This window comes from Entelurus aequoreus, linkage group LG07 (assembly GCF_033978785.1).
Source record: "Entelurus aequoreus isolate RoL-2023_Sb linkage group LG07, RoL_Eaeq_v1.1, whole genome shotgun sequence".
NCBI classification, from domain to species: domain Eukaryota; kingdom Metazoa; phylum Chordata; class Actinopteri; order Syngnathiformes; family Syngnathidae; genus Entelurus; species Entelurus aequoreus.
In genome coordinates this window covers 63,876,070-63,891,914 of record NC_084737.1, presented here as the reverse complement: position 1 = coordinate 63,891,914, position 15,845 = coordinate 63,876,070, and the positions used below count along the sequence as shown (strand labels likewise).

General features: G+C 43.3%; 1 protein-coding gene across 1 annotated transcript in view; it reads left to right on the top strand.

Annotated features, from left to right (window-relative positions):
* Positions 1–1,716: 1,716 nt before the first annotated feature.
* LOC133654401 (solute carrier family 46 member 2) overlaps positions 1,717–15,845 on the top strand; it is a 46,344-nt gene continuing 32,215 nt past the window's right edge. The window contains exons 1-2 of the mRNA XM_062054717.1: positions 1,717–2,337; positions 5,424–5,615. Of these exons, the coding sequence (XP_061910701.1) occupies positions 1,717–2,337; positions 5,424–5,615 (813 nt within the window). The remainder of the gene's footprint in view (positions 2,338–5,423; positions 5,616–15,845) is intronic.

Here is a 15,845-nt window from a genome sequence, read left to right as displayed (position 1 = left end):
AGGTTAGTAATAAATATGTTAGTGTTTTTCACAACTACCATTGTTCTGACTAATTTTATCAAACATTTTAGAACATTGGACACTAAAAAATAAAAGTATGATTCCTGCTGTTATCGTGTCGGCCCATACTCAAGGCTCCAATATATTAGTGGTGAAAAATGATGGCCATATTACTCCTTAATACTTTACGTCTTCAGTCAACTCTCTGTAGACACATTTATGGTTATGTTGGTCCCTAAATCTATATATGGTTATGTTGGCCCCTGAACTGAGTCTCAGGTTCATTGAAAGTGTGACCACGCAGTAACCAATCATAACTCACTTAAAGGCCTACTGAAACCCACTACTACCGACCACGCAGTCTGATATTTTATATATCAATGATGAAATCTTAACATTGCAACACATGCCAATACGGCCGGGTTAACTTATAAAGTGCAATTTTAAATTTCCGCTAAACTTCCAGTTGAAAATGTCTATTTATGATGACGTATGGGCGTGACGTCAATCGTTGAAACGGGAAGTATGCGGACACATTGAATCCTATACAAAAAACTCTGTTTTCATCTCAAAATTTCACAGTATTCTGGACATCTGTGTTGGTGAATCTTTTGCAATTTGTTTAATGAACAATGGAGACTGCAAAGAAGAAAGTTGTAGGTGGGATCAGTGTATTAGCGGCGGACTACAGCAACATAACCAGGAGGACAGAGATGGATAGCAGACGCGCTAGCCGCTGAACTCACCTTAACTTCCTCCGTCTCGCCGACCGCATCTGTGATCAGCATTTGAGCCAGATGCTATCACGTTAGCTCAGTAGCTAAAGAGCTTTGCCGATGTATTGTCGTGGAGATAAAAGTCACTGTGAATGTCCATTTCGCGTTCTCGACTCTCATTTTCAAGAGGATATAGTATCCGAGGTGGTTTGAAATACAAATCCGTGATCCACAATAGAAAAAGGAGAGAGTGTGGATTCGGAGAGAGTGAGGAATCCAATGAGCCAGCTTGTACCTAAGTTACGGTCAGAGAGAAAAAATATATGTCTTGCACTGCATTCTAGTCATTCACTCTAACGTTCCTCATCCACAAATCTTTTATCCTCATTTAAATTAATGGGGTAATAGTTGCTTTCTCGGTCCGAATCGCTCTAGCTGCATTGAAAACAATAGGAAAATGTTAGGAGCCTTTCAACTGTTGACGTCACGCTACTTCCGGTACAGGCAAGGCTTTTTTTTATCAGCGACCAAAAGTTGCAACTTTATCGTCGATGTTCTCTACTAAATCCTCTCAGCAAAAATATGGCAATATCGCGAAATGATCAAGTGTGACACAAAATGGATCTGCTATCCCCGTTTAAATAAAAAAAATTCATTTCAGTAGGCCTTTAATTATTGCTGACTAGGAGTTGTTATGGAGAGACAGCAGCTGCCAGGATCATCATGTCTACAGTCATAGGCGCCGTGGGAGCTCGGGCCCCGAAGCACCCACGGACAATGCCGAGCACCCACGTGGGATTGATGGCAAATTCTTTCTCACCACCAAGCACACACTGAGCACCCACTGGCAGAAATGTAGATCTGCGCCTATGTCTACAGTACATACCTGCACCGAGTGGAAAGGGGCGTGTCTTTCTCCAACACCTGTGCTGGGGGTAGGAGTCACACATGTCAAGTTCACTGCACATTTGGTGAGTGTCGATATTTGACGGTCATCACTATGCACGCAGGCTGCTCTCTGTGGGGCATCCAGCTGGTGGCCACCGGCGTGCAGCTGGGGAACTCCTTCTTCCTTACCGTGCTGCCCATGGTGCTGAGGGAGCGCCACATGGCGGCCACCAACTCCACGCGGACGGAGGACGGCTGGCAGGTCTCCGTGTCGGGCTTCTTTGTGACCTACAGGGTCCTGAGTCAGCTGGTCCCCGTCCTGCCGGGCCTCCTGCTGGCGTGGCTCGGCGACGCGGGCTGGAGGAGGAGCCTGTTGGTGGTCCCCCTGCTGGGCCTGCTGCTGTCCAGGCTGGCAGTGCTGCTCATGCTGGTTCTGGACTGGCCTCTGCAGGTGTTGTGGGTGGAGGTGGTCCTCACTGGACTGTGTGGAGGTTCCACTGTGTTCTGCAGCGGCATCATGACCCTCTTGTCTTTGAGCTCTGCAGGACAGGACCGCTCCAAACTCTTGATGAGAGTGGAGCTCATCAGTGGACTGTCTGGTGTGGTCGGCTGCATGACAGCGGGACATTTGTACGACGTCTGTGGTCCCACCCTCGGACCAGGAGTCCTTATCATCATGCTGTGTTTGCTGCTTCACGCCCTCTGCTTGTTCTACACCCTCTTCTTCCTGCAGGTGACTTTATTCACTTCACTAATCACCACTAGCATGTAAACCAGGGGTAGGGAACCTATGGCTCTCGAGCCAGATGTGGCTCTTTTGATGACTGAATCGGGCTCTCAGATAAATTTTAGCTGACATTGCTTAACACGATAAGTAATGAATAATTCCGCTGGTAATCACAGTGTTAAAAATAACGTTCAAAATATAAAACATTCTCATGCATTTTAATCCATGCATCCGTTTTTTACCGCACCTGTTCAAGAAGTCGCATTAATGGTAAGAAGTATTTTATTTATTATTGGTTAGCTTCAGAATAACAATGTTATTAAAAAGAATAAGAGACTTATTATACTCTAAAAATGTTGGTCTAACTTAAAAATGCACGCATTTAGTTGTATTCAGTGTTAAAAAATATTATATGGCTCTCACGGAAATACATTTTGAAATATTTGGCTTTCATGGCTCTCTCAGCCAAAAAGGTTCCTGACTCCTGATGTAAACTATCACAAAATTATGTAGCATAATTTTACTTTTAAAAGGACAACAGGTATTGTTTGTTTTGCACTAATGCACTGCAAAAAAATGTCAGGAGATTTCCCAGTAAAAACAAAATGTCGCCAAAATTTTACTGTAAAATTCAAAGTGGTGCCGTTATTACATTTACAATAATGCACTGTAAAAAAAATCAGATTTTTTGCCAGAATTGTACCCATACATTTTAAAATGTACCATTATTAAATTACATTAATGCACTTTAAAGAAAAAATGTCAGTAGATTTCAATTAACCCCCAATTCCAACCTTTGATGCTGAGTGTCAAGCAGGGAGGTAATGGGTCCCATTTTTATAGTCTTTGGTATGACTCGGCCGGGGTTTGAACTCACGGCCTACCGATCTCAGGGCGGACACTCTAACCACAAGGCCACTGAGTAGGTCTTTTTTTGGGTGTAATGAAAGGCGCCAACAAATAAAATGTATTATTAATATTATTATTAGCAGCTCATCCTCCAGAAGTATACTGTATAAACAACAGCGATAGTGTTTGTCCATTTACAGTAATTGGGACTAAAAACTAGCATGAATTTTACAGTAAACTTCTGATTCTGTCAGTATTTGTTTTACTGTAAAGACTTCATATTTGTTGACAGCGTAGCCTACTGCTTGTGTAACAATCATGACTTTCAGTGACACATTTCCATCAACACAAAGACACTCCTTAACAAAAACATGCACCTATTAATGCTACTGTACGTACAGTATCAACACACCACGTCACAACCTTGCCTCTTGCGGCAACACCACACAAAAAATTGTATGTGATGTAATGTACGATACAAGCGTTCCTTCAGCGTGTTTACTTTTATGTGATATCATGTGCAATACGAGCAGTCCTGCAACGTGTTTACTTGTGTGTGATATCATCTACGATACAAGCAGTCCTGCAGAGTGTTTACCGTACTTGTACAAAGCTGGACAGCCAGTTAACATCTAAATGTTGGTCTTTTCTCCTATTCTACTAAAATCATTTACAAAAAGTAAACATGCCAGGCTATAGGTTACTAGGAGATAGCAGCTACACAACAGCTAAGCACACAACAGCACAGAAAGTAGACATAAGTAATCATCATTGAACAATAAAACAGCACATTTGCCAATATAAACAAGTATCAAAGAATATTACTTACACATACAAAGTCTCCAAAGCCGAAGCGAATTAGAAAGTATCCAGTAACAAACGTGTCTGCATCATTCAACTTACTGCGTCGTGAGCTTAACTTCATGAATTATTGTGACCACTAGGTGTCGCTAAAAACTCAACAGGTGTGAAAACAATGTTTTAAGGGCATAAGAAGTGTTTAAAAATGTGTGTAAAAGCTGTATGAAGTGTGTGTGGAGAGCTTCTAAAGGTGTTAAATGCATGTAATATTCAAGTAAGTCACAAAATAAATAGTGTCTCAACTTTTCATCATACACGGGTGGTCCGAGGGAACACTGTACCTGTACTAAATTGGCTAAGAAAGATAGCGTGCTAACAGTTAGGATGCGTCTAGTACCATAGTATATAACTCTGAGGTGTATACTTGCAAAATTAGCTAAAGAAAAGCTGACATGCTAACAGATAGCATTCGTCTAGTACCAAAGTATATAAATCTGAGGTGTATAACTGCAAAATTAGCTAAGGAAAAGCTGACAGGCTAACAGTTAGCATGCGTCAAGTATCAAACTATTTGACTTAGTGTTTACCTTCAAAATGAGCTAATGTTAGCATGAAGTGCTAACATTAGTATGCTAGCAATTGACCCAACATTATTAGCATGTATTATAGTATAATACAGCATTATAGCGTGATAAAGTGCTAACATTAGCATGCTAGCATTTGTCCCAACTTTAGGAAAGAGTATTCCCATAATACATGATAATATATGTGATAAAACTGCATCATGAGCACAATGTCATGCATTATTGTGGCCACTAGGTGTCACCAAACAAGCAATTACCACTCCATTTCAACTTAAAGACAGCTAAGGTCTATTCCAAACGGTCAATTATAAATAGCTACCGGTAAGTGTTTTTCATACCTACCATTGTTCTCTGTTTACTTGATCAAACCTCTCGTTACACACTACAAAATAATACACTTATGTATGATTCCTGCTGATATTGTATCAGATCAATAGCGATATATATATAGTACCAGTACCAGATATAGTACCAGCCTGCTCAGTGTCCGCCCTGAGATCGGTAGGTCGTGAGTTCAAACCCCGGCGGAGTCATACCAAAGATTATAAAAAATGGGACCCATTACCTCCCTGCTTGGCACTCAGCATCAAGGGTTGGAATTGGGGGTTAAATCACCAAAATGATTCCCGAGCGCGGCCACCGCTGCTGCCCACTGCTCCCCTCACCTCCCAGGGGGTGAACATGGGGATGGGTCAAACGCAGAGAGTAATTTCACCACACCTAGTGTGCGTGTGACAATCATTGGTACTTTTACTTTAACTTTTACTCCAGACTACAATATCGGTATGAGAAGTGGACAAAGTTGTATCGGGACACGGCTGGTATGTGTTGCAACCCATGGAAGTGTGTTCCACACAGGTGGGAGATTGGCGTGACAACGAGCGCGTGCACACGCTGAACAGGAGCAGCCCATCAACACGTCCACACAAAGTCGTAGACATTGCACTTCTGTGGGTGGCAGGAATGGTCTACAACGCCGTGGACTCCTCCACCAGAAACATCCTGGTCCTGTTCCAGCTGATGGACCCTCTCCACTGGAACGTGACCCAGGTAGCAATATCTTATCAATATTAAAATGTGTTTCCTTGCTGAACCAGAAAGTCTAGTCACGGTCCATGATCTGTGATCCATACCGACCTTGTGTGAGACTTCAGGCATGCACGCGTCTTCTTGCAGCTCCTCCCAGTCACGACAATGCAGTCAGCAGCTTTTACTGCCTGCTCACTTTCCAGTCAAGAGCATCACTTTTTTACAACCACCACTTTATGATATTGGTGCACCACCTATCGGGATGGGTACAGAATTTGGTACTTTTACTGGTAACGACCAAATTACGTCGATACAACGGGGTGTCAATTCACGTTAAATCAAACGGCTCAATATTTGGATAACTTTGTAGCACGGAACGTCACGTCCGGTTGCAGACTCAAGCACGTGGCGAGCAAACAGGCATTTTCATAATACGTCGTTTTTCCACCAAAAGTTGAGGAACTTTAAAGGGGAAGTGCACTTTTTTTTGCAATGTTGCCTATTCACAATCATTATGATTGACAAGAAGACATTCTAACATATAAAAATTGGCTTGTTCTAGGTGGCTAGCAATGCAGCTAATGGTAGCAACCAATTCTACCTCTAAATCACTTTCAAAAGGCTTTAAAAAACTATCAACAATACCTAATTTCCTTTCTGTAACCTGTATATAACCAGTGTTCTGAAAATGACTTTAAAAAAGTAATTATAGTAATTCGTTACTCTGCCAAAAAAGTAATTGTATTCCGTCCTACGTGGCTGTGGCCGTGGCGTAAACAAGTTTACAGATAGTCAACATAAAGATCCCAAGGAAAAGGAAGAAAGAGTACAGGCCTTTTATCTTTAAGAAGCTTTAGTGGTTTTCACAGAGAATGCACTTTTCTTTCCTCTTGTCTAATTGGTTATTTCTTTCTTTGTTTCTCTTTTCCTTGTTTCCCGTTCGTTTTTTGTTTTCTTCTCTTTTTTGTAAAACTGTATAAAGAGACACACAATATATGTCAAACACTACTAAGTAACTACATTTCCATAAATGTTTGCTGCATAACATGTTTTCACACATACACACACAGCCCATACAATAGCATGTGTTGACTGTATTATGATGATAGTATATATGATAGTATATATCTGTATCAAGATTCAATTTAAGTTGAAAAACTTATTCGGGTGTTACCATTTAGTGGTCAATTGTACGGAATATGTACTTCACTGTGCAACCTACTAATAAAAGTCTCAATCAATCAATCAATCAATCAATGTAAACGGTGCTCATAAACTTATGTAAATAGTACATAGCCCATGTAACATTCAAAAGCTACACATGAATCAGATTTACATATGGAATGGTTGCAAACAACACAGGATAAGATACATTAAATACTATTACTGAGAATGAGAGACACAAACATTGCACCCTCCCTTAGAGGAGTGAGCTAGCGAGCAAAGAAGCTACATGCTAAGTAGCAACAAGCTAAAATAGGATAACAAGCTATCGTAGCACAGTGCTATCTCTACATTTACACGCGCACACAACGTCTTCATGTCACTCATAAAACAGACAGACTTACAGACAATGTTTCCAAGGCACTTCGTGGGAAGAAACAACAAACTTGGAGCGCTGAAACACGTAAATATGTCTCGTGTGTAAACGAGTGAGCGTCTGACTGTCGAGCGGACACTACCGGAAACAAGAGAAGGTAGCAACTCGCCTTCAAAATAAAGGTCTCTTCTCATTTGGAATGAGAACGTTACGTCCCACTCCCCGCCTGGTATAAATACTATACCACTATTTCGAACTGCAGTAGGAACATGCTTGATACAAATTACAGAAACCTAACTTAACTTAGCCTGTATCATTATCTGCCAAGAGAAGGACTGCCTCAGAGGCAGGCCTCAGAAAAGTATTTGCAGATCCTGATCTTGTGACCTTGAGTTCTATCTTCCTGACCTTCCCGTCCTGGTCGGGGAAAGTCTTTGTGACGAGAGCCAGGGGCCACTCGTTCCTCTTAGCTTGATTGTCTTTGAGCAACACGAGGTCGCCCTCTTTCAGGTTAGGCTTGACATCTTGCCACTTGTTGCGATTTTGAAGTGTGGGAAAGTATTCACGCTTCCATCTGTGCCAAAAAGTGTTGGCAAGATGCTGCACCTTCCTCCACTGCTGGTGGTAGAGGTCCTTGTTGTCGAACGTTCTTGGGAGTGGAAGAGAGAGTGCACAACTTTTGCGTCAATAGCGAAGCAGGGGTCAGAAGGAAAGGAGATTCCGGGTCTGAGGACGTAGGTGTGAGTGGTCTGGCGTTAATGATCACTGTTACTTCTTCCATTAACATAGACACCACTTCATGAGTAAGGTGTGATCGGCTGGTTTCTTGAAGCATGGAGTCAAGAATTCTTCTGGAGACTCCAATCATGCGTTCCCAGGCTCCCACCATATGGGAGGAATGAGGCGGGTTGAAAATTCACGTACACCCTTCCTCACCCAAATACTCCCTAACATTAGGCTCTTTGGGATCTGTAAGGACAGTGTGCAACTCTTGGCAGGCACCAATGAAGTTTGTCCCACAGTCGGAGCAAATCTGCTTTGTGGGCCCTCTCAGTGCAAAAAATTGACGTAAAGCGTTGATGAAACTTGATGTTTCCATCGATTCGATGAGTTCTATGTGCACGGCGCGTGTGCTCATGCACGTAAATAGCACTGCCCACCTCTTGCTTTCAGCTTGACCTCCACGGGTTCGTCTCCTGGTGACAGACCAGAGACCGAACACATCAAGTCCCACGTAGGTAAAAGGTGGCTATGTGCACAGATGGTCAGGGGGAAAATCTGCCATTTTCTGTTCAGTAGTCCTTCCGCAAAGTTTGTTGCGAACCACACATTTGCGGAGAATGCTGTCGATGCACCGTTTGGCACCAACGATCCAGTATCCTGCTGTACGGATGGATCTTTCTGTGAAGACACGACCCTGATGTTTGACCTTTTGGTGGTAGTGTCTCACAAGGAGCTTCCCAATTTGGTTGTGGGCTGGAATTATAATAGGAAACTGCTCTCCAATGTCCAGTGTGGCATGCTTGAGCCTTCCTCCTATCCTCAAAACTCATTTTTCATCCATGTAAGGGTCCAGCTTTTTTAGGGGACTGTCTTTTAGAATGTTTTTCCAAGCAGTCGAGCTCAGCTCTGTAAGTCACTTTTTGCACATAACTAATCATGAGAGTCTCTGCTTTTGTGCTGTACAGGGTTTAGTGATATCGTCGGTTGTGACTGATGCTCTTTTATGTTCCAGCATGTTGGTTATGGAAGTGATAGCCCGTACTAGTGACTTCCATGTGGAAAATCGCCAAAACCGATGAGATCCCAGCTTAGAGTGAGGAATGGAGAGTGCTGTAGCATGGGAACGTACCTCGCTGTTAGTGTCTGGGTCGATGAGTTTGTGATGTTCCATTTCAGAGCTGGGAACTTCATCAGGCAGGTACGGAAAGGTGGGTCCTGTGAGCCATGTAGTGTTCTTAAGCTCCGTTGCAGTAACTGATCGTGTAGCATGATCTGCTGGGTTTTGAGCTGTGTGGACGTAGTGCCACTGATCTGGTTTGGTTGACCTTCTAATTTGCTGCACCCTATTGCAGACGTACACGTAGAATCGCCTGGTCTGGTTGTAGATGTATCCCAGAACGACTCTGCTGTCTGTATAGAAATGCATTGTGTCGATACAAATGTCCAGCTCTCACTGTACCAACTCTGCCATTTCCACTGCGAGTACAGCAGCTCCCAATTCCAGTCTTGGAATAGTGTGAGCGGATGGAGGTGCTAGTTTTCCCTTTCTTAGGACAAAACTGACGTGGCACCCTCCATCGCTGTCAATTACTTTGAGGTAGCCTACGGCAGCGATAGACTTTACTGAAGCGTCAGAAAAAAAATTAAGTTCTCTCTTCTGTGTGGTAGACAAGGTGGTAGGTGAGTACGCTCTAGGTATCCTGACGTTCTGCAGATCTTGTAATGAATCTTTCCACATCTTCCATTCAGCTTCCTATATCTTCGGTAGAGGGGCGTCCCAGTCGAGGGCTTAGTTGCAAGCCAGTTCCCGGAGTAGAAACTTCCCTTGAATGACGACTGGAGCTACAAGACCGAGAGGGTCAAACAGGCTGTTCACTACTGCTAGAGCACCTCTTTGGGTGCAGGGCTTCTCTGTGGCTATTGTTCTGTAGGTGAAGATGTCATGTTTTAGCTCCCAGCTGAGTCTCAAACTGCGTTGGACGAGAGTGGAGTTGTTGTCGAAATCTATGTTTTGCAATCCTTCTGCATGATCTTCCTGAGAGAAGGCTTTTAGCACATTAGAACAATTGGATACTATTTTGTGGAGTCTCAGGTTTGAAGCAGCCAACATCTCCTGTGTCCTTCTCAGCAGGTCGATGGCCTCCGTGGCTGAGGGTAGCGCCGTGAGCCCGTCGTCGACGTAGAAGTCGCGTTCCACAATGTGCTTGGCATCCATCCCGTGTTCCTCTGCTCCATGTTCTGCTGCACGGTGAAGCCCGTAGATGGCTACTGCTGGGGAGGGTGAGTTACCGAATATATGGACTTTCATGCGGTACTCTACAATCTCTTGGCCGGGGTCGTTTTCTTTGAACCACAAGAAGCACAAAAAGTCTGTTGTCTTGCGAACGACAAAGCTGTGGAACATTTGTTCAACGTCTGCTATGACAGCAATAGTCTCTCTTCTGAAACGCAGCAACACGCAGAGCAAACTGTTGTTTAGATCCGACCCAGTAAGTAGACGTCATTCAAGGATATGCCATAATGTTGGGCCCTAGAGTCGAAGACGACCCTGATCTTGTCCGGCTTCTGGGGGTGATAGACACCAAAAATAGGTAAGTACCAGCTGTCACCTCCTTCCTCTCGTGGCGGTGCCAACTAGATGTTCTGTATGAAAGCAAAGAAGTCATCCTTCATCTTTGGCTTTCTTTCAAAGGTGCGACGAAGAGTGGTAAGTCTGCTGAGTACTTGTTCTCGATTGTTTGGGAGCCGTTGACGGGGAGATCTGAATGGAAGCGGTGCCACCCAGCTGTTGGTGTCATCCATTGTCATCTCTCTGTCCATGAAAACCAGGAACATTCGATCTTCGATGAAAAGTCCCACTTGATCATCATCCTTAATGCTCTGGAAGATGGTTTTGCCCAAGTTGCTGTCATCGAGGACAGGGACGCTGAATTTAAGGCTGCGAGAAGAAGTTGCATTGTGTACTTTATAGCCGAACATTTCCTTGACCTGAAGCTGGTTGGGACATAGAGTGAGGAGGCATGGTCTTCCATTTTCAAGCACACTGGTACGGTAGGAAGTCACAGCTGCCGCTTTGTGGGCTAACCCGAGGCACACATCCCCTATGACGACCCAGCCAAGATCCAGTCGTTGGGCGAAGGGGGCACTATGAGCACCGTTACGCTGCTCTCTGACTTTATGGACCTGAAGGATGTTGCGTCCAAGAAGTATTAGTATCTGGGCTTCAGGGTCCAGACGTTGGATCATGTGAGAAATGGACTTCAAGTGATTGTGGTGTCATGCGACCTCAGGAGTCGGGATCTCGGACCGGTCATCTGGCATGTGGTTACATTCTATGAGTGTTGGAAGCACCACACTTGTTTTTCCATCCAGAGACTCTGCGATGAACCCATTGGCTCCCCTTCCGGATGTCTCGGTGACTCCTGCACATGTCCGGAGAGTGTAAGGTAAGTCTGAACCTTTGATTTGGAAGAGGTAAAATAATTTGGACCTCGCCAGGGATCTGTTGCTCTGGTCATCTAGGAGGATGTAGACGTTAGTAGCTCTGTCTGGGTGTGCTTTGGGATAAACTTTAACCAGGCATATCTTGGAACAGGACCGGAGGCTTTGCCCTTTGCCGCAGACTTCTGTACATTTCGAGGTGACTGCTGGCCCAGACACTTTCTCTTCACTCTCCCCGCCATACTGTGAGGGGGGGTCCTTGTTCTCGTTATCCCATGGTGGAGGTCCAGGATGAAGCGCGGCTACATGTCGTCGCTCTCACATTTGCTGCACTTGAGAGCCGCCTTACAGTTCCTCGCCAGGTGGGTCATGGAGGAGCAACACTTGAAGCAGACCCCTTTGCCTTTCAGGAAGGCTCTGCGCTCTTCGAGTGGCTTGCTTCGAAAACCCCGGCACTTCTTCAGAGGATGGGGTTTCTGATGTGTGTTTCCTTCGACATCTGTCTTGTGGGTAGATACTTGTCTTTTAGCGTATCTTGCCCCTCTTTCAAACTGTTCGTGCTTTGGGGACTGATTAGATGTTTTCAACGGAGTTGGAGCGAGGGAAAAACTGGGGTCGTTTCTTCTACGTGCTTCACCGCAGATGAAGTCGGTGAAGTAGGCAAAGGGGGGAAAGGAAACATTGTACTGCTCCTTGTACTGAGAACCCTTAGCCAACCATCTCTCTTGCAGACACTACTAAGTAACGACATTTCCATAAATGTTTGCTGCATAACATGTTTTCACACATACACACACAGCCCATACAATAGCATGTAAACAGTGCTCATAAACTTATGTAAATAGTACATAGCCCATGTAACATTCAAAAGCTACACATGAAAAAGATTTACATATGGAATGGTTGCAAACAACACGGGATAAGATGCATCAAATACTATTTCTGAGAATGAGAGACACAAACATTGCACCCTCCCTTAGAGGAGTGAGCTAGCGAGCAAAGAAGTTACATGCTAAGTAGCAACAAGCTAAAACAGGATAACAAGCTATCGTAGCACAGTACTATTTCTACATTTACACACGCACACAATGTCTTCATGTCACTCATAAAACAGACACAGGACTTACAGACAATGTTTCCAAGGCACTTCGTGGGAAGAAACAACAAACGTGGAGTGCTGAAACACGTAAATATGTCTCGTGTGTAAACGAGTGAGCGTCTGACTGTCACACGGACACTACCGGAAACAAGAGGAGGGAGAAACTCGCCTTCAAAATAAAGGTCCCTTCTCATTACCTGATAATGTTACATCACAAATTGAATTACTAACGGAATTACTCTTTAATAAATGTAATTAATTACTAGTGAAAGTAATTTATACGTTACTTAAAAAAGAAAACCTTCAAATATCTGGCATATGCAGTTGAGAGACGTTTCATCTGAGGGCACAGTGTGTTTGCTTTTAAAAGGCGGGGCCTGTTGCCGAGTGACGTGTGATGTCATCGGGGGTTTCAACGGAGTCATGTTGGTTAGCTTTAGCAGTTAGCATCGGCAGTTTGTCGGCTCTGACGCCAGCTCTTTTGAATCTTTTCACCAGATTGTGTTACCTCTGCTTAATAAAGAGATTGAATGTGCTTCCATGGCTGTCATATCTTCTTGTCAACACACGGTGTATTGTTTGGATGGCAAGTTTGTCACTTCAATCATTGATTGTTCAATATTCCCATTGTGAACATATGTTGTGTGATGTTGCCTCTTCCTGTTTGATATCAAGTTCACTTTAGTGCGGTGCTGCTTGTTGCTTTCACCAGTAAAAAGATATTTCCTGCATTGAACTTGCTGCATTTATAACGCTGTCTTGTTGTCGATATAAAACCACAATGTGTACTGAGTGAAAAACATGAACAATCATATTACAGTATCTGTAAAGTGTTATTTCATGTTTTGTTTGTACACACCTAGCTCGACAGCATATGTAATGTGCGTTACGTGCGGCATGTATCATAATCAATATTGTAGTGACTCACTCGATAGACAATTGTCTGTTTGGTCCAGCTGGCCGGGAATTGTTATGAATAGTTATTTTCCAGTTGATTTGGTTCCAAGTTCCACACATAATTGTACTTGTCTCTCATAAGGATGTGAACGATATGCACCTTTCCAAAAAAAAGTGCACTTCTGAAACCCACTACTACCGACCACGCAGTCTGATAGTTTATATATCAATGATGATATCTTAACATTGCAACACATGCCAATACGGCCGGGTTAACTTATAAAATGCAATTTTAAATTTCCCGCTAAACTTCCGGTTGAAAATGTCTATGTATGATGACGTTTGCGCGTGACGTCAATGGTTGAAACGGAAGTATGCGGACACATTGAATCCAATACAAAAAGCTCTGTTTTCATCTCAAAATTCCACAGTATTCTGGACATCTGTGTTGGTGAATCTTTTGCAATTTGTTTATGAACAATGAGGACTGCAAAGAAGAAAGTTGTAGGTGGGATCGGTGTATTAGCGACGGACTACAGCAACACAACCAGGAGGACTTTGAGATGGATAGCAGACGCGCTAGCCGGCGACCTCACCTTGACTTCCTCCGTCTCCGGGACGCCGACCGCATCTGTGATCGGGTGAAGTCCTTCGTCGTGCCGTCGATCGCTGGAACGCAGGTGAGCACGGGTGTTGATGAGCAGATGAGGGCTGCCTGGCGTAGATGGATAGCTAATGTTTTTAGCATAGCTCTGTGAGATCCGGTTGCTAAGTTAGCTTCAATGGCGTCGTTAGCAACAGCATTGTTAAGCTTCGCCAAGCTGGAAAGCATTAACCGTGTATTTACAGGTCCATGGTTTAATAGTATTGTTGATTTTCTGTCTATCCTTCCAGTCAGGGGTTTATTTCTTTTGTTTCTATCTGCAGTTAAGCCCGATGCTATCACGTTAGCTCCGTAGCTAAAGTGCTTCGCCGATGTATTCTAGTGGAGATAAAAGTCACTGTGAATGTCCATTTCGCGTTCTCGACTCTCATTTTCAAGAGGATATAGTATCCAAGGTGGTTTAAAATACAAATCCGTGATCCACAATAGAAAAAGGAGAGAGTGTGGAATCCAATGAGCCAGCTTGTACCTAAGTTACGGTCAGAGCGAAAAAAGATACGTCCTGCACTGCACTCTAGTCCTTCACTCTAACGTTCCTCATCCACAAATCTTTCATCCTTGCTCAAATTAATAGGGTTATCGTCGCTTTCTCGGTCCGAATCGCTCTCGCTGCATTGAAAACAATGGGGAAATGTGAGGAGCCTTTCAACCTTTGACGTCACGCTACTTCCGGTACAGGCAAGGCTTTTTTTATCAGCGACCAAAAGTTGCAACTTTATCGTCGATGTTCTCTACTAAATCCTTTCAGCAAAAATATGGCAATATCGCGAAATGATCAAGTATGACACATAGAATGTATCTGCTATCCCCGTTTAAATAAAAACATTTCATTTCAGTAGGCCTTTAAGACCCTAATTACCGGTAGTGATCTTAGAACATCACAGCACTCTCTGTCCTTGGAGAGCCATCCCCACCGCACTTCAGGAAATAAAAAGGGCTATGAAAGTGTCTTATCTTTGACAAAAAACAGACCAATGCAGAGAAGCCGAAGCTACACTTACAAGCACTTAGACTTTAATTGTGGTTTAAACAGGAGACTACCGTATTTTACGGACTATACAGTGCACCGGTATATAAGCCACACTCACCAAAATTTCAAAAAATGTTCATATATTAGCCGCATAGGACTATAAGCCGCATATATATGTTGTGAAATTAGTTATTTACACAGAAATATTTTGTAAATGTTTATTTACATACCTTAATTGTTTACAAAAGGTGTCGGTCACACAGCAGTAAAACGGCTGATCAAACAAAACAGAAGTCATCGTCATGGACCCACTAGCTGCACATGCTCGCTCTCCAATCAGCTAAACAGACTCAATAACTCCACGGTGACGTTTTGGTGAATTTACTGAGGAATTTGTGAAACTAAAGCAATACAAAAAGAATGCCATTGTAAGTTAATAATACTAACACAGACACTCGTAGATGTGTTAGCATATTAGCTAATGCTAACGACGCTAGCTTCATTGCATTACTACTGACATCATTAGTAAGTAAGAATTGTTTTAGTTATATTGTAAAACTTACAAACGTTGCTTGAAGTGATGATAACGAATCTTTTCGAGTAGAAACTCTACGAACGGTTTTACTTCCAGTCCAAGGCATTAAAACAGGAAGTACATTCTTACCCCGCAGCACCTGCTGTGAGTGAACTCGTCCAAAAGATGGCGCCATAGCTCAAACAATAACGCATTTCAGTGTTTCTGCTTGTGTTGAATGAAAACTATTCAACACAAAACATTATGGCCGCTAGTGAAGAAAAATCCATAAATTAGCCACACCGTTTTATAAGCCGTAGGCTTCAAAGTGTAGGAAAAACGTATTGGCTTATAGTACAATAATATAAATTCTGCCCTAACAGACAGACTTCCACAAACAAAC